Below are 19,964 nucleotides of genomic sequence, written 5' to 3' on the forward strand. Positions count from 1 at the left end.
GTGCAAGGAACGCACGTAAAGAGACCGGTGGAGAAGCCTTGTTGACGAAGCAGGGCGTCACACATGGCGGCTGTGCTGCCCTTGCCCTTGCTGCCAGCCACATGAATGATGCGCATGCGTGCCAAATCCTCATTCTGCCTTGACGGGCACAGATGGAGCCCGTGAGTTTGTGATGAGTGCAAGAGTTGGCTATTTGAGTGTGGTGCGTGCGGTGGATGGGGCGTGAGCGTTGATCGCACCGTAATGTTGAGGCGGCGCATATAGTCGCGCGTCTCGGGGAGGGAGCGGGTCAAGTCACGTCCTCCCGATTTGCTACTGGCGTGGTCAAACGGAAAGGCATGTAGACCAAAGCACGGCGCGACAGTGTCAAAAAAAGATTACAGGCAGCATGGCAGAAAAGCAAGGCAAATAACGGCGCACCGTTGCTTCTCGAGCTCGGCTGCATTGTATTGAGAGCCTCAACGGCTTCCTACCAAGTTTATCAAGTTCATTAAATTAGCACAGCCACGCGCGCGCACACACACACACACACACACACACACACACACTCATGCGAGATGGTGGAGTAGAGTCAATTGGTTGAAAGTTAGGGTGCACGAGGGAGTCTCAGGAGGTTGACAGACTGACCTGGTAGCTCCGGGACATGGTGCCGATAAAGCGACGGCAATCGCACGGTACAGCGGTCAAGCCCCGAGACGTCCTTGCCACGCTCCAAACAGGTGTCGCGGCAACCGTCGACGACACTGCCGGGCTGGAATAAGACACGGCGCGTTGCTAAACTTGAATGGCTCGCCGCCCTGTGTCACGTGCCACGCGGCCAAAAACTTGTCGAGGCAGCGCGATTGCCCGAGCCAAACAGCTGCTCCTCATTCGCGAGAGCATGAGGTTCCCCTTTGCCGTGAGCACACACACGCACGCACGCACACACGCACACACACTCACACTCACACACAACGCTTTGACTCGATCACCCTGTGCCCGCAATCAGCGCGCGAGACGAGAGAGAGAGAGAGAGAGAGAGAGCACAGCGTCGTGTTGTGAAATAAAATTGGAACAGAGAGGGAGAGAGTTGGAGAGCAGCTAAAAGAGAGAGGCGAGATGATTGCTGAGATGAAAGAGAGGGAAGAGATGAATAGTTAGCAAATTAGAGAAGCTTTCTGAAACATTCTTAATTAAGAGACAAGGAGAGGTTTCGAAGAATCTTGCAGAGAGAACATTGTAAAGTCAAGTGCATTCAGAGGTGGAATACGGCAAAGAGAGATAACAGAGGGCACAAGACAGCTAGAGAGTGATGACACAACACGAGATGATGATAATACGATCTCGCACACATTTTGTCCTGGCTCTGCTCAGCTCCAATCTCTTAAAAAAAGACGGGAATGGGCAGGAAGAGGCGTCTTCCAAAGCCATGCATACAAATGTCATATCAACAGGTTGGTCCATCCACACAGGAACGATGGAGCCCTATTCGGGTCTTTCGATCAAGTATGGGATGCGGCCATGGATCACCACTGACACGCTCCACAATGTTGATCAAGCGAGGAAAATGAATTAGAGTTTGAGAAAGGTCTTGAGGCCATCCTCGTCCTCGATGGCATCAAGAAAGTCTTCAAAAGAGCCCAGCCACTGGTCTTGGTTGAAGAGCTGGGGGACAGTGGCCTTGTCGTCGCCCATCTTCTCTCGCATCTCCTTCAGTGCTTCACGATTGGAGGAGATGTCAATCGTTTCGTGAGGAATCTTGTGGCCCTCAAGAATCATCTCAATCTTTTGCTGTTTCTTGCGGATCTGCGTATGACGTGGTCGGCCAGTCAGCAGCGATGAGTCGGGTGTTCGAGCGTTCGCGAGGCCGGCACGGGAAGGACTCTGGCACCACAGCAATCCAAACAGCTCTATCCATGACAAGCCAGCCTGGGTTCAAACCAGCAGACCGGGGATGGACACGACCGTACCTCAAGGCTACCCGTCACAGACGACATGTAGTACTGCAGACCAGCCATGTTGATAAAGAGGGATGCAGGCGCAAGATTCACGTTCAAGTCTTTCAGCTACGACCAAAAAAAGAAAACCAGACACAGGCCCAAGACATGGTGAGTCTGCTCCAGTATTGTTGTTGTCCAACGCCATCTCACATACGCACACAAGCCCTTCCCCCACCTCCCCTCTACCCCGCAACTGCCCCCCAGCTGCCCTCGTACACACCACACCACACGCACCACTCGCACCAACATCCACTGACCTCTTGTTGAAAAAAAATTTAAAAAGCAAAGAAGAAGAAGAAATGAAAGAAGAAAATGCCTCGAGCACCTCTCCTTTTTCTGACAATGTGTGTGTGTGTGTGTGTGCGTGTGTGTGTGTGTGTGTGCGTGTGTGTGTGTGTGTGTGTGTGTGTGTGTGTGTGTGTGTGTGTGTGTGTGTGTGTGCGTGTGTGTGTGTGTGTGTGTGTGTGTGTGTGTGTGTGTGTGTGTATGTGTGTGTGTGTGTGTGTGTGTGTGTGTTTTGCCAAAACCCCACTTGCTCATTTCATTTCTCTCTTTGACTCTCTCTCTCTCTGTGTCTCCCTCGGCGACCAGTCAGGATGGACTACCAGGGTGGCAAGAAGTTTGGAGCGCTGAAGCAGGATCAGCTCAAGCAGCTTCAAGAGCGTAATCAAAAGGTACGTGCCCATGTCGAGGGGGCAGGAATGGCAATGGGGTGGAGCTGCTGGTGGTGTCTCAACCATCATGCCAGCTGGATTTCTGGCTCCGGCCCGATCTCGATCTCTCTCTCTCTCTCTCGTTCTCTCGCGTCTTGGAACCCGCTTTGTGTGTGGACACCGTGCACACATCCCTGGGATGTCACAGAGGCTCTCGTTTCGTGTTGCCTCCTTCCTTCACTGCAGGCTCGGGCTCACCCCGTGCCATGTGCTTGTACGCTGACTAGTTTTTGACCGATGGCACCTTTGATGGCCAGGAGGACGTGGAAGAACGCCTCGAGCAGTATTGCCACAAGTTTATGGAGTTTGATGAAGATGCCAGTGGCGACATTGGTTTGTCATGGCGGGCACAACCCTGAAACAAGCTTGCCCGCCGTGGCCGCGGCCTGCACAGCCTACTCATGTCACCTTGCGCTCGGGCTTGCTGCTGCACAGATCTTCAGGAGCTGTCGCGCATGATGGAAAAGCTGGGCCAGGTGTGTCTTACCGATTTTCGAGCTCTGCTTTCTACGGCCCCTCAATTTAACACCACCGGGCAACTGACCCTAAGCCGTGCCTCACAACACCCCGTTGTCCTTGCTTTGCTCAGCCCAAAACCCATCTTGAACTGAAGAAGATGATCAAGCAGGTGGACACCAACGATTCAGGTTCGACCTTTGAGTCGCTCTTGTACAAAGAGTTCTATTTTTTTTCCCTGGCTACCCGCCTCGGCTGCTTGACCTGCGCGCTAGATTGACTCCTTTTTGCCCCTACCCTTATTCGGCCACCAAACAATTAGGTACCATCAACTACGAGGAGTTTTTGCAGATGATGTTTGGCAAGAGCAACTCAATCCTACGCATTATCCTCATGTATGAAGAGAAGAACAAGGAGAAGGAAAAGCCCAAGGGTGTGGCACCGCGCCGCTCCCTTGCTGACCTCCCCTAAATGTTGCTGGCGATCTGTGGGCTCTGTTCTGTCATTATCATGGCCGTGTAAACATCACAATCCTATTGGTGCTTCTTTCTCTTTTCATCATTCTTGCCTTTCATGAATTGGCTCATGTTCGAAACAAGGTTCCCAGACGGCCAACACCCGTGCTGCCCGTGCCCTTGGTTCCGGCATCACCCCGTACGCAAGTATCGAGACAAAAGACCGTGTGTCCTTATCAGAGGCCGGGCCACGTCACACGGACGTTCCCCGAAACATGCCCCGAAGCCTCGTCCAAGCAATCAGGTCAGTCCGATCTGTTGATTCGGAAACGAACACGGATCCCACCAGCTGGCGCTCCTAATTGGCACGTTGCGATGCCTGTACAAAATTCTGACGGATGGTATTGGCTGATGTGACGGCCACGACCAGAAACACCAATGCATCATCGGCCAACCTGGACACGACCATGGACAGATTAGGGTTGACCATGGAAGCCAGACATGCGTGCCCTCGCTCAGCTACAAGGGTGAGAAGCGTACACACGCACCCAAAAATGCCGAGAACAGCTTCGGGCAGGACGTCAAAGGGCATGATGGCGTAGAGCGCAGCCAGCACAAAACTCAGGATAACACGAAGCTAAGGACAAGAACGCATGAATGCGTGAGCTGCCACACACTTACACAACCTTCACACAAGCAAGCTTTGATCGCCACTGACATACCTTGACGAGCATTGAGACGTTTGTGGGGTCAAACAAGCTGGCACCAAACTGCCGGAGCAGCTCTGGGGCATCGGCCACGACCTCGCTCATGGATCGACGCTCGGGGCCATACCGGCGGTTGAATGCACGGACCTCCCGACTAATGGCGTCATCGCCCAGTGGTTGTTGAGAAAACAGAAAGTTGACACGCCGACGGCAGGTCGGACAGGCTCGATGGGTTCCAAAGTCACTCTGCCGCATCAGGCTATACACGCAAGCCGCTGCACTCGAGTATGATACCCGACGCACGCGCACCGTGCCAAGGCCCCAACCGTGAGCGGCCGGCCAGCCATGAGCCAACCCCACCTAGCAAAGCACCAGTCCCTGTCTTCATCCAGGCAAGACATACCACAATAGCAGTGACCACAGTTGGTGATGATGGGATTCGTGGGGGCATCCAGGCAGATGGCACAGGTGGTGTGGTCGCCGCGCTGGCTCGGGGGTTGTTCTGGTCCGCCTGTGGCAGTCGCCATGCTGGGTGGCTGGCGGGACCAGATGGAGGAAATCTTGTACGCACACCACCCAAAGACAGCCATCCACACCACGGCAATCCCCATGAAGAGGAGCGCCACCACGCCCGAAATCCCGTCCATCATGTCGGCCCAGGGCTCCAGCCAAGCACACTCGTTCCCGCACCGAGGCAATCTGCCTTGCTCTGAGTTTGGCGAGCAAAGCCGCTGATCTGACCCGTTGATCCAGTTGATTCAACCCTCCCTTTCTCCCCCCACACACACTCTTCACACCACGGGCTTAGCCTCGCCCGTTATCGTTGCGCCGGAAATGTAAAATAAAAATTTTATGCCGTCGTCGCGACACATGACACAGCGCCACCTCACACACACAAGAGTTCGCTCTCTCTCTCTCTCTCTCTCTCTCTCTAAATATCTCTCTTACATGTATTCATCTCTCTCTCTTCTCTCTCTTCTCTCTCTCTCTTGTTGTGCAACAGTTTCGTCTGACAAATTATCAAAAGCAGTTTGAGGGGCTGACCAACGAGTGGCGGCTCATCGTTGAGGGCGCTGGGGCGATGCGTGTGGAAGCTGTGCATGTATCAGTGGTGAGGCAAGCGTCTTGGAAGTGAGAACCAGTCGAGTCGGCGAAGCTGCTGGCCCTTTTGAACTGCTGGGCTGTGCTGGAGATCAAGCAAGCATGGCTGAGGCTGGTGATGCAAGCCTTGAGGCAGATCGGCTATGGACCGAGTTGACTGCCGTGTGGGGCTCGAGTAGTTGGCTGGATCGTCAGCAGCTGCTTCTGGTAAGCGCGTGACATGCCTGAATGCCCCTTTGGGAACCCGAGAAAGCAGGTCTTGTGCTCTCACACCCGTTGATGCTGGCAGGGGTTGGCTGAAAGTTTGGCTTCGCCGTTCTACGAAGAGCAACCCCATGAGCTTGCCACGCGTGTGCCCTATCTGTTACTGGCAACTATTCTAGACCCAAGTGCCGGTCCGTGTCGTGCAATGGCCCTTTCTTTGCTGCTGAAAGTGCTGTCGCACCTCGACTTTGCCAACGGTGAGTGCAGTCATGCTGCCAACGTGCTCTGCCCGTGACACGCGAATTGACCTCATGACACTTGCTGTTGAATTCATCTCTGCTCGTTGCTTGCACGACAGCCGAGTGTCAGAGTTATTTGCACGCCTTTGTCGAGCAGGTATGCAGTAACTCTTCCGCCCAAACTTTCAACCTACCACCAGCACCACACACACGCACGCACTGACTCACTCACTCACTCACACGATCCCACATGGCTCGGCGTGGCGCTTAGGCGGTGCCGCAGTGCGTCTCCAAGCCGGTATGTCCTCCTCGCCCCTAAAACCAAATACACCTGGGGGCAAACATCATTTTCACAGTCTGACTGGCCATGACTGATGTGACTCTGCCGATTTGATCGATCAAGCTCGATGAGGCCACGGCCCCCGTCCTCCAAGCATCAGCGTTGATCGCGCTCGGATTGGGGTGCGTTGGCGTCATCATCTGAAAAAACTGGAACCACGACCGCCATCTGCACGTGAAAGTGCCGCTAGCCGTTTCCTTCATTCTTGTCATGTGTATACCCTTGTCCGGCTCTTTCAGACATCGACCAATCCGCACAAACCTGAGCATGGGTCTGGCTGAGTTGCTACATACCAGCATTGAAGAGCAGGCTATTGCACAACGCTGGGTCTGGATCACGCTGGCCTGCACAGTGACAAGCGATCGTATACCCTCAGAAGCCCGTCAGTGGCTCCGCCGCGCGGATAGCCATGACCCCCTTGTGGCCATGGCCACGCTCCTTTGGCTTTGCCGGTCCGTTTCGCTGCATACACGACCCCCTGCTTCCGCAAGTGCTTGCCAGAGTGCACGTGCCCCTTTTTCTCACCCGCAATTTTTTCATACAACTACTGCACCTCTTAGCCTGGCACCAAATGAGCAACCATTCCCTGCTGAGCTGCAGTCGCTCATGCAACCAGAAACCATTCAAACGGGCTGTGCTTTGGCACTCGACTGCCTTCGCCGCCCCTGGGCCTCCACCAGCCAGGCTTGGGTTCACCACCGTCTGGCGTGAGTTACCCGCTGACCCTGACCTCCTGCTTCTTTTCTGGTTGTATGCCTATTCTCGCATCATTGCTGTCGCTGACTTTATGATAACACGTCAATCAGCACCTCAGTACTAAGTGCGGCCTTGCCTCACCTGGGTCGTGCTAATGCACCGCCCTCCCCTGTCCTGATTACGGCAATGGTCAAGGTATACCGCCCGAGCCTTACGTACAATCCCTCAACCTTGAAACAGACTCGTGTTTGTTTGCCCGTTTGTTTGTTCAGCAATCGCGCGACATTCAAGCCAAGTTTTGAAATGCCGGCTTGTTTGTTTGTTTGTTTCTCTGTGACTTTGATAGTTTTCCAAGCACGAGAGCCGCTTGGCAACGCATTTTGAGGCCTGGAGTGCCCTTTTTGGCTCCTGGCCATGGTTGCAACGTCACGGTCAAGGCCAGCTGCTCGCCCCGGTGTGTGGATTGCTCCGGACGGCATGCAAGCCCAAGTTGCAACCCCTCCCCGGCCATCTCGCCACGCTCACAATCCCTGTTTGCTGCAATTCACATCTTGGCAGCCCGTTTTGCAAGAGCTGCTTCAAGCTCAAGCACGGCTGCAGGATCCACAGTGCGTGCGTGCCCTCTTGACGTGCGTTGGACAGCTCTCTCCCGAGTGGGGCAACCCCGAGGTCTGTCAATAGGTGTATGCATTGCCCGAGCCAGCCTCGGCTTCAACGCGTGCACGACCTCATGTCCAAACGCGCACAGGCCTGGACCTGTATCTTTGCCATAATTTCGGAAGCGTGTGCGCATGTCCAAACTGTAAATGTCATGATCGAGGTTTGTGCGATGACAGACATATCTGATACCATCTATGATCTGCACCCAAGCCCCGCGTCATTTTGAGCTTCCTGAAACTTGCTTGTGGCTCACAAAGTGCAATGTGGTGCCTGGACACGCTGGGGGGGCACAATAAGCAGTGGCTTTACGCTGTTCTTTTCCTGCTCGTGGCACACCCAGACCTGGCCAATCAATGTCCGCAAAACTTTGTCACTTGGTTGACCGCCCAAGGCCGCTCAAGTGCTGGTACGAGTCCAGTCCCACTGTGAAGCAATTATCTGGCAGGACTTGATTTACGTAACACGCTCACCCTGTTGGACTGTGTAGTAACGAATGAGCAACGCCACTACCACGCGCTTTGCCGGGCGGTTTTTGCCCTTCTAGGTACGTTGCAATCTGTCGCGAACCTTGCCCCGCTCAGATTAAGATCTATCCACCAAATGTGTTCGCGTGTTCCTGCCCTTCACCACATCTTTATTTCCACCCCACTTTGTTGTGCAAGCTAGACCACGCTTCAAATCGATTTCGGGTAAGTTGTAGGCAACAATGCGACTTTTTCTACATTGAGGCCCTCCATATGATTTGTCAACCTTACGCAGCGCCACATCAGCTCGTGGCTACCATTGTAGCCACTGCCACCCTGAGGAGCAGCCAAGGCATACTTTGGGCTCTCTTGGACATGGGCTTGAGTACACACGAGTACGCAAACACCGTGGATGAGGCGATGTGGTTTCCCTGCTCTCTGCCTCAGGCGCTCTCTGTCTTGCCTCGCTGGTCTAGATATGCCTGTCATGCGCATGAGGCACATGTGCAGCTGTTCCGCGCGCAAGCATCCCCACCAAGCCTAATACCCACCTCTTTGAACAGAGAGAAGCATGCAACCAGGGCAACACCAGCATCTGCTGACCTCGATGTGTCGCGCATCGACCTGTTCGACGCCACCAGAGCAGACCACGCACTAACTCGGGACACTGCAAAGTGTTATATTCAGCCTGGAGAGTCAGAAGACCAAGATGATGTCCTCGAACGCTCCATGGAAATGGCTCTTCATCGCGTCAAGGTGTGCTCTTGGCCACCCTGATCCCAGGGGATCTGCCCTTGCCGCTTCCGCCTGACCCAGGCATGCTTCTGTGCATGAACCAACAGAACCGTCTCTCATTGCAAGATTCGCGCATGACCGAGTTGGTTGATGTATACGAGGCGCGTCTTCAAGCACAAAGTCACCAATTGACACAGACACAAGCAGCGCTCGAAGCTCAATTGCGGGAACTTCAGGCCACTCAACGGTACGCGAACCACGTGTGACTCAGATCATGGGGCCTGTTAAGCCTCACGTGTGTGTCACCGAGCGCAGGCGCTGCCACGAGATGGGAGAACAATTACAGCACCAAGGCCAACGCGAAACACAGCTTCGGCATCAATTGATGGTAAGTGTACGTCTCTGGTGATGAGACGCTTTCCACAGACAGAGACACCCAGATTGTTGAATGTCGAGTTTGAGGAAGGGAGGAAGGGAGGAAGTGACTTGGCGTGTTGACGTTCTTCCTTTTTTTTCTTTTTTTTCTTTTTTTCTCTTTTTTTTCTTTTTTTCTTTTTTTTTTTTGTTTTTGCTTTCACTTTGATGCTCATGCTGAACGGTTACATATGCAGAAAGCAGATGCGGAGCGCGTGGCCATGGAGCGTGAATTTCAAGAGCAGTATGAGCGTGTTCATCACCTACAGTATGAGCATGAGTGCTTTGTTGCGGAATTGGACCAACTGTCATCTGTTAAGGAACAGCTGCGCGAGGCTGTGAGTGTGGCGCATGGCGAGCGAGCACGGCGTGAGGAGGCTGTGGTCGAGCTTTTGGCCTTGCGGACTCGCTCCAGCGAACGAACTTTGAAGTTGGAGGTGGGATACCTTTCCAGAATTACTCGCATTCATTGTCTCTCCCTTGCTGCAAGACAAATTCTGACTGATGCATTGTCATGTGGCTTTCTTGTCTGCTGAAACCAGGCTTCAGAGAAGCAACTGGCTGAAGCCAAGAACAAGTGTGAAGCCAAGGATCAGCAGGTTAGTTCTGGCAGCCACCGAATCAAACATGGTCAATGGGAAAGCTGACCTGGTATCTGCCGTCGCATGTGTGGCAATGGCAACACGCCGGTCCCGTGTGTTTGTGCCAGCTGGCTGGTCTGCAACAGGAGTTGGCGAGCTTGCGCCTGGAACGTAGCCGTTTGATGGAGCTCGCACAAGGTACTGCTCGGATCTGTCAAACAGGATTTGGTTACACTAGCTGTTGTCAAAATCAAAACGATTTTTCCTGACTCGATTTGCTTGTGCACCATGGCAGGCAAACAGAGCGAGGCCGATAAATTACATCGAGCGCTAGGTGATGAGCAGCGCCAGCGTGCCGAGCTTGACGCTGAGGTTCAGAGCTTGCGTGCATGGCAAACACAACGATTGGCACTGGAGCAAACCCAGCTCACTAAAATGGCTCGGCAGGAGTCGGAATTGGAGGTGCTTGACCCTGGCCTCAATCTTCATGCACTCTTCTACTTGCAGTGCACTTTGACTCACGCGGTTCAATGTGGCTCTGATAGAACCTACGCCAGACCATAACCAAACTCAACCAGGCTAAAGAGGATGCGGAAGCTACTGCGCAGCGAGCAGCCGACATGATTGCCACCATTCATCGTATGTTCAAAGTTGCCTCACGCATTCAATTTGCCCAGTTGGGGCTCTTTTGTGGAACCCATACAAGGATGGCACCACAGAGAAATAGGGGAGAGGCACACCTGACGTTGTTGATAATCGTTTTGAAGCTTTGATTCTTTTTGTTGCTGCTGTTGTTGTTGAGTTGCTTGTTCGGCTTGTTCTTCATGTTCTTGATCTTCTTTCGGTTCATATTTCTTGGGATTGTTGGTTGTCTTGTTTGGCGTCTTGCTTGCCTGCTTCTTCTTGTCGTCGTTTTGATTTTTCATTTTATTTTTTTATTTCTTTTCCTTTTGGAAAAGGCATGTTCGTCTTGCCGTGGCAGCGCCAGAATCTTTCTGCTCGCTTTTGACTGCTTGAATGCAGCCGAGACCGATGGCGTCTCGGTTTCAGCGTATTCTTGATGTGAGCTGATATTGCGCGCCCCTTGGCCTTGCTAACACGTAGAAATGAGTAGCAACCGGATGTGAAAGAATATGGCTCACTACTGGCTCGAAGGGGTCTCGTCGAAGAAGAGTCCCATATGCTCCTTCTTGGAACTTTCAACCTTGGCTGCACTGTCGTCGCCGTCAAAGTCATATTCGGCAAGGCGGCTGCGTGTCTATGTGGGAAATGCGAACATAAGTGATACACGGTCGAATGAGCTGCTCGTGATAGCGCCGGCTTCATAATTGCCCGCTATCTTTCAGATCGACCTACCGTCTTTTGGCGGTTGCGAAGCCGAAGCTGAGATCGCGCTGCTCCGCTGGCACTGTGCGCATTGGTAGCATTGGCAGGGGAGCGAATGCGCGCTGCCCGAGTGGTGTGAGGCGTGGCAAAGGCACGCGGGCGAAGAGCTGAGCTGCGTGCGCGCGTGGTCGTGGCTGCCTGCTTGCTGGCCGGTGTTTTGGTCATGGGGGTACGAGCTGTGGGTGTCTTGGCTGTGGGAGTATTGGTCCAGCCAGGGCGAGTTGATGACGCAACCGTTGGTGGGCTGGACGGCTGCACTGCCATAGACTCTTGACGATTGCTGCGCGCTGCTTGCTTTTCCAAGTGCGCAATCTGCCGCACGGACGAGAGGCAATGAGGTTTTGAGGATGCGAACAAGGGGAAGGTGGTGATTCCCAAGATGGATTGCTGCTGCATACCTTGCTGTACGCGCTCTTCAAGCCTTCTTGCAGCACCTTGGTGCGTTCGTGTGCTTTCTCCAATTCTGCCTGGCATTGCTCGAGCTGGTTTTGTGTAGCAGCACAGACGCAGGCGGCGCGAATCTGCTTCGTTTCTTCGTGTGCACGCTGGAGCTTCGCTCGCTCGGCATCAAGCTCCGCTTGCAGCGACTGGTAGGCGTCATTGGCCTCTTCGCGCTGTTTGGAGGACTGGTTTTTGACCATGTCAAGCTCAGCGTCAGCCTTGCACTTGGCAGCTTCCAGGGTTTGCAGGGTGTCCTGCAGCTTTTTGACACACTTTTGATCCTCGGCTTGACGCGCTGCGCGCGTGGTAGAGAAAGTGCTGTGCGTGAGTGAAATAATTAAGCAAGTTGTTCATATGTCATGACATGGTGCTTAAATCAACGACAGTCCCTGCTCCCTCTAATAAGTACCTTGGGTCAGTTGCAATTGTTCTTCAAGGGCTTTGCTCTTGTCGTCGACCTCCTGGAGTTTGTCCGCCGAGGCTTTGATTACTTGTTGTGCTTCCTGGAGAGCACGCTCTGCCGAACCACAAAGATGTTGTCAATGGTCGCACGAAAGCAAGGGTAAACAAAAAGACTGATTCGCGCAGGTAGCGATGGCACAAACCGGAGGATGAAATTTCATCTGCTTTTTCGCGGGCTGCGGCTTCATGTGTGGCAATGGCCCTTTTCAAGTCTTCGTGCTCTACCACCAGCTTGTCATGTGCAACATTCAATGCCTCGAGTGTCGCCCCTAAGCGTGCCTCAGTAGCCTGCGCCTCGCTCTGCATGTTCACCAAGGTGGCCTGATGTTCTGCGAGCAATTGATCTTTCTCTGTGCGCAGAACTATGCAAGCGTGCAAGCAGGCAGGTTGAGTATTTTTTCCCTTTTTTCTTCGTATTTTTCTTGGTTTTTTTTTTTTTTTTTTTTAATGATACCTTGCAGAGTCTGAGCAAGAATGCCATACGTTTGTGACAAAGCGAGCGGATGGCATGACTTGACGTACTTGAGTTTTCCTCAGCTTGGGCATCTCGCTCTTTGATGCATGTCTCCAGTTTTTGTTTCCAGTCGGCCACTTGTGCTTCCGAGTCAAGCAGAAACTGCTCCTTTTGCTTCATCTCCTCGAGAACTTGAGACTTGGACGCCTCCAACTCGCTTTTGGCGAGCTCAAGCAGCTCAATCTCTTGCCCTACAACGTGTCAGAGCAGAGCAACAGCAACTTATCATTGGTGCCAAAGCAAATTCTTAAAGAATTAGAAACCAAAAAAAAGAAATCAAAAACAGAAGAGAGTTGAGGTGAAGCCACTCTATGATACTTAGCTTACGCAGTTTGGCTGCAGTGGTACGCTGAAGCACACCCTCCTCCTCGAGTCGGGCTTGTGTTTCTGCTTGCTCTTGCAAGCGCTGCTCGAGCTGCACACGCTCGGCAGCAGAGGCCTCAATCGAGGCTTGCCGTGCCTGCACTTCAGCTTCAGCCGTCCTTAGTTGATCTAACAATGACAAAAGATTGATGAACGCGCCATGGCGTACATCAGCAGCAGGTCAGTAGGGCTCGACAGCTTCGACTTAGCATTCGGTGGTGACAGACCGACGGTTGCTTCGTGGCGCTCTGCCCAAGCCTTGACATCCTGGACCAGGCGACTGTTATCCACTGAGAGCCGGCTGGCCTCATGCTGACTCGTATTCAAGTCGAGGGCCATGGCACTGAGTTTGTTGCGAGCTGCTTGCAGCTCAGCGTCCAAATCTGCCTCGCGCCCTAGAAGTCACGTCCGAGACGAACACTGATGAGGTTGAGTAGGGAATGTTCGCGCCCCAATATCACATCAGAAGCAAAGCAAGAAGGTGTCGATCCGATGGCATGCCAAACTGAGAGGTGATCCCATGAGGGCACGATACAGACGTTGAAGGGCTGTCATGTCTCCACTTATAGCTTCAAGCTGGCTTTCGAGGTTGGCACGCGTTTGAATCACGCGCTCGGCGAGCTGGGCGCTGGTAGCCACCTCTTTCTGCACCAACTGAAGTTGTTGGCACGCTTCTTCATGCTTCTCCTCGACTGTTTTGAGCTAAGCACGGTTAAACAAGCGCGGATAGGCGACATGGATGAAATGGCGTACCCCCCCCGGCAATAGAGGTATGCATATTTGCTGTCAGGTTTTACGAATGTCGTCGTCCAGTAGGCTCGACTATGATAACGAAAGAGCGGATATGACGCCTGCAGTTACCTTCTCAGTCAGGTTGGTCAGCTGGGCATCTCGAGTTTCCAGGGCCACGGTGAGGGTATCTCGATGAGCCTAGTTTCAACCAAGCCCAGACAAGTTGTGGGGGGGCAGGGCCGGGGAGAGGAGAGGGGGCGGAAGTGAAATCGGGGCCATCACATGAGAGAGAGTCATGGGCAAGAAGTTTATTTTTATTTTTTTTTTTTTGGAGGGGGGGGGGGAATAGGGCTTCACCGTCACTTGGAGGAGATTGCGTTGCAGTGTCTTGGTTTGCTGCTCCTGCTCCTGCGCCACAGTCTGCCACTTGTCAGCCACGCCCTGAAGGACGTTTTTTTCTTGGAGCAAGTCCTGAATTTGCGATTGGATGCGGGCCGAAATGCTTTTGCCTTGCCCCACTCGCTGGTGCTGGTGCTGGGCACCACCTGCCAACGCTGTGGCCATGTTGCCTGTGTTGTGTCTCAAGGCAGACCCAACAACCCGCCGCCTAATGATGTTCAGGTTGCTCTGCGTTTCGCCGCCGCCACCGTCAAATGCTTGAACAACCTTTGCCCGATCAGTGGAAATGGATCTTCCAACCAAACACAAGCGTCACCATCACAGAGACGCGCAGAAAATTGTCGACAAACATTGCGTAAAATTCCCGCCAAAAACTGTCAGATGATTGAGGCTTGGAACTCAGATATCCTCACTCCGTTCGCAACAGTATCTGACATTCGCATGTGTGTGCGGGAGAGGGAAGGGAGAGCACGCGGCTCACGTTCTGTGTGTGTGTGTATGTGCGTGTGTGTGTGTTCGCTGCATTTCTCTCGGCTTTGGCAGCGCAAGCGGGGGTGTCTGGTGGATTGTCCAGTCTTGTCTTGCTAGCGTTGGTGAGTGCTTTTGCATGGGTTGCTGGTTGAGCGTGTAACGTGGCGTGTCTTGAGCAGGGGGCAGTCTGAGCTTTTGATGGGAGATGGTGTTGCTGTACCTGCTTTGCAACACGTGTGCGTTGTGCATTCGCTCGGACCAGCCTGGGCACTCACCCTTCCTCTCGCTCTTCGATGGCATCTTTGTGAATTTTTGGCGGTGTGCACTAGGCATCTCAAGTGTTTGCGCTCCAAGGAAAAAAAAATCAAAACACCAGAGAGATGGTGAAGAAGAAAGTGGACTCGCGGGTCCGCACACTCATTGAGAACGGCGTGCATAATGGCCATCGGTCCATGTTTGTCCTCGTCGGCGACAACGGTCGTGACCAGGTACGGTCGGCGCGAGTCTTTTATCATGGCTGCTGTGCTTTGAATTGTACCCGTCCTCGTGTCTTGCGCACTGCCCGTATCATAAAGTCATGTTACTGACATTGGTGTGTTGCGATAGGTTGTCAACCTCCACCACATGCTCTCCAAGGCTTCTATCAAGGCCCGTCCCTCAGTTCTGTGGTGCTACAAAAAGGAGCTCGGCTTCACCACGTGCGTACAATGAGCAATCATGGGATGCCACCGCATCAGCTGCTGTATGGTGTCTACTCAGCGTTGCTTCTCTGTTGGATGGCATGCACACATTCATGACGCTCTCAATTCTAGGCACAAGAAGAAGCGCATGCAGGAGCTGAAGAAAAAGATCAAATCAGGCTTGATTGATCCGGACCGTGGGGACCCTTTTGATCTTTTCATTGCCTCAACCGACATTCGTTATTGCTACTACTCTGATACTCACAAGATTCTGGGTAGCACGTATGGCATGCTTGTCCTGCAAGACTTTGAGGTGCGCCCTATTGGTTTCAAAGCGATCATTGGATACCTGATGCGACTAGTCCACAGCGCTCATCGTCACCGGCCGGCGGCATGCTTGGGGGAATGGGGCGCCTAGGCCGTTACTCCCAATTTGTTGGCTCGAACGATCGAAACTGTCGAGGGAGGCGGCGTAGTTGTGCTCCTGTTGCGTTCCGTCAAGTCCCTGCAACAGCTGTACACCATGACCATGGTACGTACTTTGAGTGACTGCGTGGGAATGGGCTTTTGCCAGCGATGCGAGTTGTCCTCATGAATTTCCTTACAATGCCCTGCTGCTTGCAACCACAGGACGTGCACTCTCGGTACCGCACCGAAGCCCACCAGCACGTGGTGCCCCGATTCAATGAGCGCTTCCTGTTGTCGCTCAAGGCCATGCCCACCTGCTTGATGCTTGACGACCAGCTGGACATCATTCCTTGGGCCCGCCAAACGCTGCGCATCGAGCCTGCACCCCGCCACGAGGAGAGCGTGGATCCAAATGAGACCGAGCTCAAGGAGCTCAAGCAATCTTTGGCCGGTTCGTCTGGATGGAGCCAGCTTTGCGTGGGCACTGACGACCGCTCTGTAGCTTTGGTCCAGCCAGAGCGCACACGTTTATTCACGTGTGAACACTCGTGCCGTTTGCTGCCTATAGACACCCAGCCCGCGGGGTCCCTGGTCGCCCGTGCTCGCACGCTTGATCAGGCTGCCGCTCTTCTCAAGTTTGTTGAGGCAATTTCGGAGAAGACGCTTCGCAGTACCCTGACCCTTACTGCGGCGCGTGGTCGTGGCAAGTCTGCCACACTTGGCCTCAGTATTGCGGCCGCTATTGCCTATGGGTGCGCCTTTTGTGTTTCCATCTCTCTTCTTTCGGCGTCCTTTGCCCACCTCGCACTTTCACGCTTGCCTTCTTACCACGTTGTCTTATCGCTCGATCTATTGATGTTGGTGCGGGTGCTGGACACGTTCTTTTTTGCAGCTACTCAAACATTTTCGTCACCTCGCCGACACCAGAGAACTTGAAAACGGTCTTTGAATTTGTCTTCAAAGGCTTTGATGCTCTCAACTACCAGGTATCGTTGCATACGTGATTGCGAACTATGCTTCTGCGAACCCCATGGGTTGTTTCTTTCAAACCCTCTTGGTCGCCATTCCTAACATTGAGCTTGCTATGTAGGAGCATGCCGATTACGAAATTGTGCAATCGACCAACCCCGACTTCAACAAGGCCATCGTGCGCGTTAATGTGTTCACAAAGGAGCATCGTCAAACGATCCAGGTTTAGCCTCATGTTCCTTGTGCTCCTTGCTTGCTGCCAGTGGAAGGCGTGTCGATGCAGTGTTCTCACCATTTGCTTGGGCTGTGATTGTGCTCGTGACCACGCACAGTACATTCAACCACAAGATGCAGTGAAGCTTGGTCAAGCCGAGCTCGTCGTGATTGATGAGGCGGCAGCCATTCCTCTTCCTCTCGTCAAGGAACTGATTGGCCCATACCTCGTCTTCATGGCCTCCACCGTCAACGGGTACCAGCTTGCCACTTGCATAAAGCTATCAGCAGCCAGCGTCAAGGGCCAGCTTGTGTCATGATGTCCGGCCGCAATCTCATGGAGACGTTGTGACTCTTAGCTATGAGGGTACCGGACGCTCCCTTTCACTCAAGCTGATCAATCAATTGCGCAAGGAAAGCGCCCCGGTACGTTGGTCAGGCAGTATCTGCTTTCAACTTGCCCGCCCGAGCAAGTTGATCCCTTGTTTTGAATGTCAAACTAACTTCTCCTTCCTTCTCCACCATCCCCATCTGGAACACATGCGCCAGGCTGCACGTGATAACAGCGCCAGCAGCCGTCATCTGCGAGAGCTGACTTTGGACATTCCCATCCGGTTCGTCATTGTTTTGTGGATGTACAAGTGTAGCTCCTCAGAGCGCGATTTTTTTTTTTCTTTGCCTTATTCAAGCGGTGCCTCGACTCGATATTTGCTCATTTCCTTTTCAACCCAACTTTTTCACAACCCTCTATGGTTCAGTTATCGCGCCAACGACCCTGTGGAAAAGTGGCTGAATGGCCTGTTGTGTCTTGATGCCACGTTGGGCGATGCCACGACGACAGCAAGTCCCCATCCCAGCAAGTGCGACCTTTACTCGGTCGAGCGGGATGCACTCTTCTCTTACAACAAGGTGAGTGCCTCTGATTCATGGCGTGGGTGGTATTGGCTTTGGCAAATCACTCTCCTTTGAGCTCGGCTTTGAAATTATCATCAGGCTCACGCGTCGCATGTGCCCATGCTCCTCTCGGTGATTGCAGGTTTCAGAACTTTTTCTGCAGCGGCTGATGGCCCTCTACGTGGCATCGCACTATAAGGTCAGCCCCCCGCACTTGCCATCTCCCCTTTGCTTCTCTGGCTGTCAGCAGCTCAAAGCTCATGGCGAATGTTTGGTAACCTCAAATTTCGTGCAGAACACGCCCAACGATTTGCAAATGCTTAGCGACGCCCCCGCGCATCGCATCTTCTGCCTCTTGGGCCCCATCAACCCAAAGGCCGGTGCATTGCCCGAGATTCTTTGCGTCGTGCAGGTGCGGTCCCTTCGATGTTGATGGGCGAAAGGCGTAAAAGGAGCATGTGGTCGAGAGTATGAGGATCTGACCGACCTCACATCTTTGTATGCCGATCAACACATAGGTGGCGCTCGAAGGTGAAATTAGCGCGGAAAGCTTGCGCGCCTCTCTCCAGCAAGGCGTCTCGCAATCAGGAGATTTGATTCCATGGACGCTCTCTCAGCAATACCAAGACAACGACTTTGGCAAGCTGTCTGGCGCGCGAATCGTGCGCATTGCCACTCATCCTGGTTGGTTCTTTCAAATGGGCGTTGGCGATTTAATTTGCGGGGGGGTTGCCCCTGTGGATGGCACTCACCCTAGAGATCAGAGGGACGTGCTCGTGAGCATAAACTTTGCTCAAATTGTACCTTTGCTGTGCCATCATCAGATTATCAGGGCATGGGCTACGGTCGTCGAGCCATCGACCAACTGCGTGCTTTCTACAATGGAGAAATTCAAAGGTTTGTCTACCAGTCTTGATGTTGGACACGGCCATAAATGGAAAACGGGCTCTCGTATTGACTGTGTGTGTTCTGGGACAGTTTGGACGAGGCGCCTCAGGCTGCACCTCAGCGCGAGCGTGAGGAAATGCGCGAGCTGGCACCACGCACGACGCTGCCTCCTCTGCTGCTCAAACTCAATGAGGTTCCTCCGGAGCGCCTCGACTACCTGGGTGTTTCCTTTGGCGCGACGCCAGAGTTGTACAAGTTTTGGAAGAAATGCGAATTTGCGCCCGTATATTTGCGTCAAACCCAGGTCTGTCACACTGCTGGTTACCTTTTCTTTGTCTTTCTCTTTTCTTTCTTTCTTTTTTCTTTTTTCCGATTCATTTTTTTTTTTTTTTTTTGACGTGGCACATGGCATGTGGTTGCAGAACAACTTGACGGGTGAACACACATGTATCATGTTGTCACCCCTGAACACGGCTGCCGCCGCGCCTGAATGGCTGGCGGAGTTTTGGAAGGACTTTCAACGTCGCTTCACTGCGCTTCTGCCGAGTGCCTTCAAGGTGGGGTTTGGTGCCTCTTCTTGACTCCTTCCTTTCAGCACGTCAGGCATTCATTTCAATTTATGACTTCCTGCGCTTCACCACAGAATCTGGCCCCTGTCTTGGCCTTGGGCATCTTGGAGCCCTCGGGTCCCGTGAAAGACCAGCGGCAGGGCGGTGGGTATCTTTGTTTCTCTCAACTCCCGTTTTTTATATTTACTTTGGCACCAGCACGAAACGTCACACTTGCCCACACCCTGACTCTCAACCTTTCTCGGGTTGATGTTTTATTGTGGCTCGTGATTATCTTGCAGGCATCTTGAGTGCGACTGAGCTGTTGATGTACTTTAGCACCTATGATCTGAAGCGCTTGACGGCCTATACGAACAATTTGGTGGATTATCACGTCATCCTCGATCTTCTGCCCAAGCGTAAGATTTTGTACGCCGCTTGGTAGATCCGCGTTAGGCTTGCAGGTCATCTCACGTGGCAGCAACATTCTGTTGGCTTTAAATCCGCCCACTCGCATTCGTGTAGTGGCTCAACTTTACTTTGCGGGTCGGCTCGACGTTTCACTCACGGCCTTGCAGAAGGTTATTCTGCTTTGCCTTGGCCTGCAAGCAAAGGTTCGTCGCATCACTTTTATGATAGTACTTCTTGCTTTCCTGATTCATCAAGAGGCAACACGGCTGCAAACGTGCAAAATCCATTTCCACTGCCTGCTCATGGTCATGCTGGCTTCGGTTAGTCTGTGGAGGACATTGAGCGTGAATTGGCTGGCCCTACGGCATCGCACATCATGGGTCTTTTCTCCCAGATGATGCGTCGCTGGGTGAAACACATCACTGACGTACGTCGAGCGGC

The 19,964-nt window shown here is 53.1% G+C and overlaps 6 protein-coding genes across 6 annotated transcripts in view; 3 read left to right on the plus strand and 3 right to left on the minus strand.

The window, feature by feature from the left end:
- Nucleotides 1–1,551: 1,551 nt before the first annotated feature.
- On the minus strand, nt 1,552–2,267 carry MONBRDRAFT_37176 (uncharacterized protein; the record flags this gene model as incomplete). Its single annotated transcript, XM_001746139.1, has 3 exons — nt 2,237–2,267; nt 1,950–2,045; nt 1,552–1,863 (listed from the first exon to the last, which is right to left on the minus strand). The coding sequence occupies exons 2-3, from the start codon at nt 1,995–1,997 to the stop codon at nt 1,552–1,554; spliced, it is 360 nt and encodes a 119-aa protein (XP_001746191.1). The 5' UTR covers nt 1,998–2,045; nt 2,237–2,267.
- Nucleotides 2,268–2,536: 269 nt separating this feature from the next.
- Nucleotides 2,537–3,696, plus strand: MONBRDRAFT_37177 (uncharacterized protein). Its single transcript, XM_001745992.1, has 5 exons — nt 2,537–2,653; nt 2,920–3,025; nt 3,128–3,168; nt 3,282–3,339; nt 3,471–3,696. Exons 1-5 carry the CDS (start codon nt 2,576–2,578, stop codon nt 3,617–3,619), a joined length of 432 nt encoding a protein of 143 aa, XP_001746044.1. The 5' UTR covers nt 2,537–2,575; the 3' UTR covers nt 3,620–3,696.
- Nucleotides 3,697–3,961: 265 nt separating this feature from the next.
- Nucleotides 3,962–4,960, minus strand: MONBRDRAFT_8454 (uncharacterized protein; the record flags this gene model as incomplete). The annotated part of the gene is made up of 3 exons (XM_001746140.1): nt 3,962–4,240; nt 4,326–4,569; nt 4,671–4,960. 3 exons carry the CDS (start codon nt 4,958–4,960, stop codon nt 3,962–3,964), a joined length of 813 nt encoding a protein of 270 aa, XP_001746192.1.
- Nucleotides 4,961–5,820: 860 nt separating this feature from the next.
- On the plus strand, nt 5,821–10,308 carry MONBRDRAFT_8455 (uncharacterized protein; the record flags this gene model as incomplete). The annotated part of the gene is made up of 5 exons (XM_001745993.1): nt 5,821–5,872; nt 8,310–8,770; nt 9,361–9,600; nt 9,706–9,762; nt 10,252–10,308. The coding sequence occupies 5 exons, from the start codon at nt 5,821–5,823 to the stop codon at nt 10,306–10,308; spliced, it is 867 nt and encodes a 288-aa protein (XP_001746045.1).
- Nucleotides 10,309–10,885: 577 nt separating this feature from the next.
- MONBRDRAFT_25674 (uncharacterized protein) lies at nt 10,886–14,206 on the minus strand (the record flags this gene model as incomplete). Its single annotated transcript, XM_001746141.1, has 11 exons — nt 10,886–11,002; nt 11,101–11,442; nt 11,529–11,866; nt 11,981–12,088; nt 12,177–12,395; nt 12,556–12,738; nt 12,866–13,039; nt 13,138–13,305; nt 13,450–13,612; nt 13,772–13,840; nt 14,000–14,206. The coding sequence occupies 11 exons, from the start codon at nt 14,204–14,206 to the stop codon at nt 10,886–10,888; spliced, it is 2,088 nt and encodes a 695-aa protein (XP_001746193.1).
- Nucleotides 14,207–14,892: 686 nt separating this feature from the next.
- Nucleotides 14,893–19,964, plus strand: part of MONBRDRAFT_32524 (uncharacterized protein) — a gene marked incomplete at its 5' end in the record, with an annotated part of 6,925 nt that continues 1,853 nt past the window's right edge. Inside the window, 22 exons of the mRNA XM_001745994.1 lie at nt 14,893–15,000; nt 15,119–15,210; nt 15,325–15,505; nt 15,611–15,724; nt 15,823–16,051; nt 16,169–16,352; nt 16,493–16,586; nt 16,691–16,792; nt 16,902–17,038; nt 17,142–17,208; nt 17,332–17,396; nt 17,541–17,691; nt 17,819–17,875; nt 17,972–18,088; nt 18,195–18,360; nt 18,501–18,573; nt 18,655–18,868; nt 18,987–19,121; nt 19,208–19,277; nt 19,415–19,531; nt 19,638–19,726; nt 19,849–19,950. Coding sequence (XP_001746046.1) covers nt 14,893–15,000; nt 15,119–15,210; nt 15,325–15,505; nt 15,611–15,724; nt 15,823–16,051; nt 16,169–16,352; nt 16,493–16,586; nt 16,691–16,792; nt 16,902–17,038; nt 17,142–17,208; nt 17,332–17,396; nt 17,541–17,691; nt 17,819–17,875; nt 17,972–18,088; nt 18,195–18,360; nt 18,501–18,573; nt 18,655–18,868; nt 18,987–19,121; nt 19,208–19,277; nt 19,415–19,531; nt 19,638–19,726; nt 19,849–19,950 — 2,664 coding nt within the window. The remainder of the gene's footprint in view (nt 15,001–15,118; nt 15,211–15,324; nt 15,506–15,610; nt 15,725–15,822; nt 16,052–16,168; nt 16,353–16,492; nt 16,587–16,690; nt 16,793–16,901; nt 17,039–17,141; nt 17,209–17,331; nt 17,397–17,540; nt 17,692–17,818; nt 17,876–17,971; nt 18,089–18,194; nt 18,361–18,500; nt 18,574–18,654; nt 18,869–18,986; nt 19,122–19,207; nt 19,278–19,414; nt 19,532–19,637; nt 19,727–19,848; nt 19,951–19,964) is intronic.

This window comes from Monosiga brevicollis, genomic scaffold (assembly GCF_000002865.3).
Source record: "Monosiga brevicollis MX1 MONBRscaffold_11 genomic scaffold, whole genome shotgun sequence".
In the NCBI taxonomy this organism is placed as follows: Eukaryota; class Choanoflagellata; order Craspedida; family Salpingoecidae; genus Monosiga; species Monosiga brevicollis.

Bases quoted from the DNA above. Each gene is read 5' to 3' on its own strand.
- MONBRDRAFT_37177 (XM_001745992.1), top strand. From the start codon at position 2,576: ATGGACTACCAGGGTGGCAAGAAGTTTGGAGCGCTGAAGCAGGATCAG. The intron at 2,654-2,919 runs GTACGTGCCCAT...TACGCTGACTAG, and splicing joins TTCAAGAGCGTAATCAAAAG to TTTTTGACCGATGGCACCTT. The intron at 3,026-3,127 runs GTTTGTCATGGC...GCTGCTGCACAG, and splicing joins AGATGCCAGTGGCGACATTG to ATCTTCAGGAGCTGTCGCGC.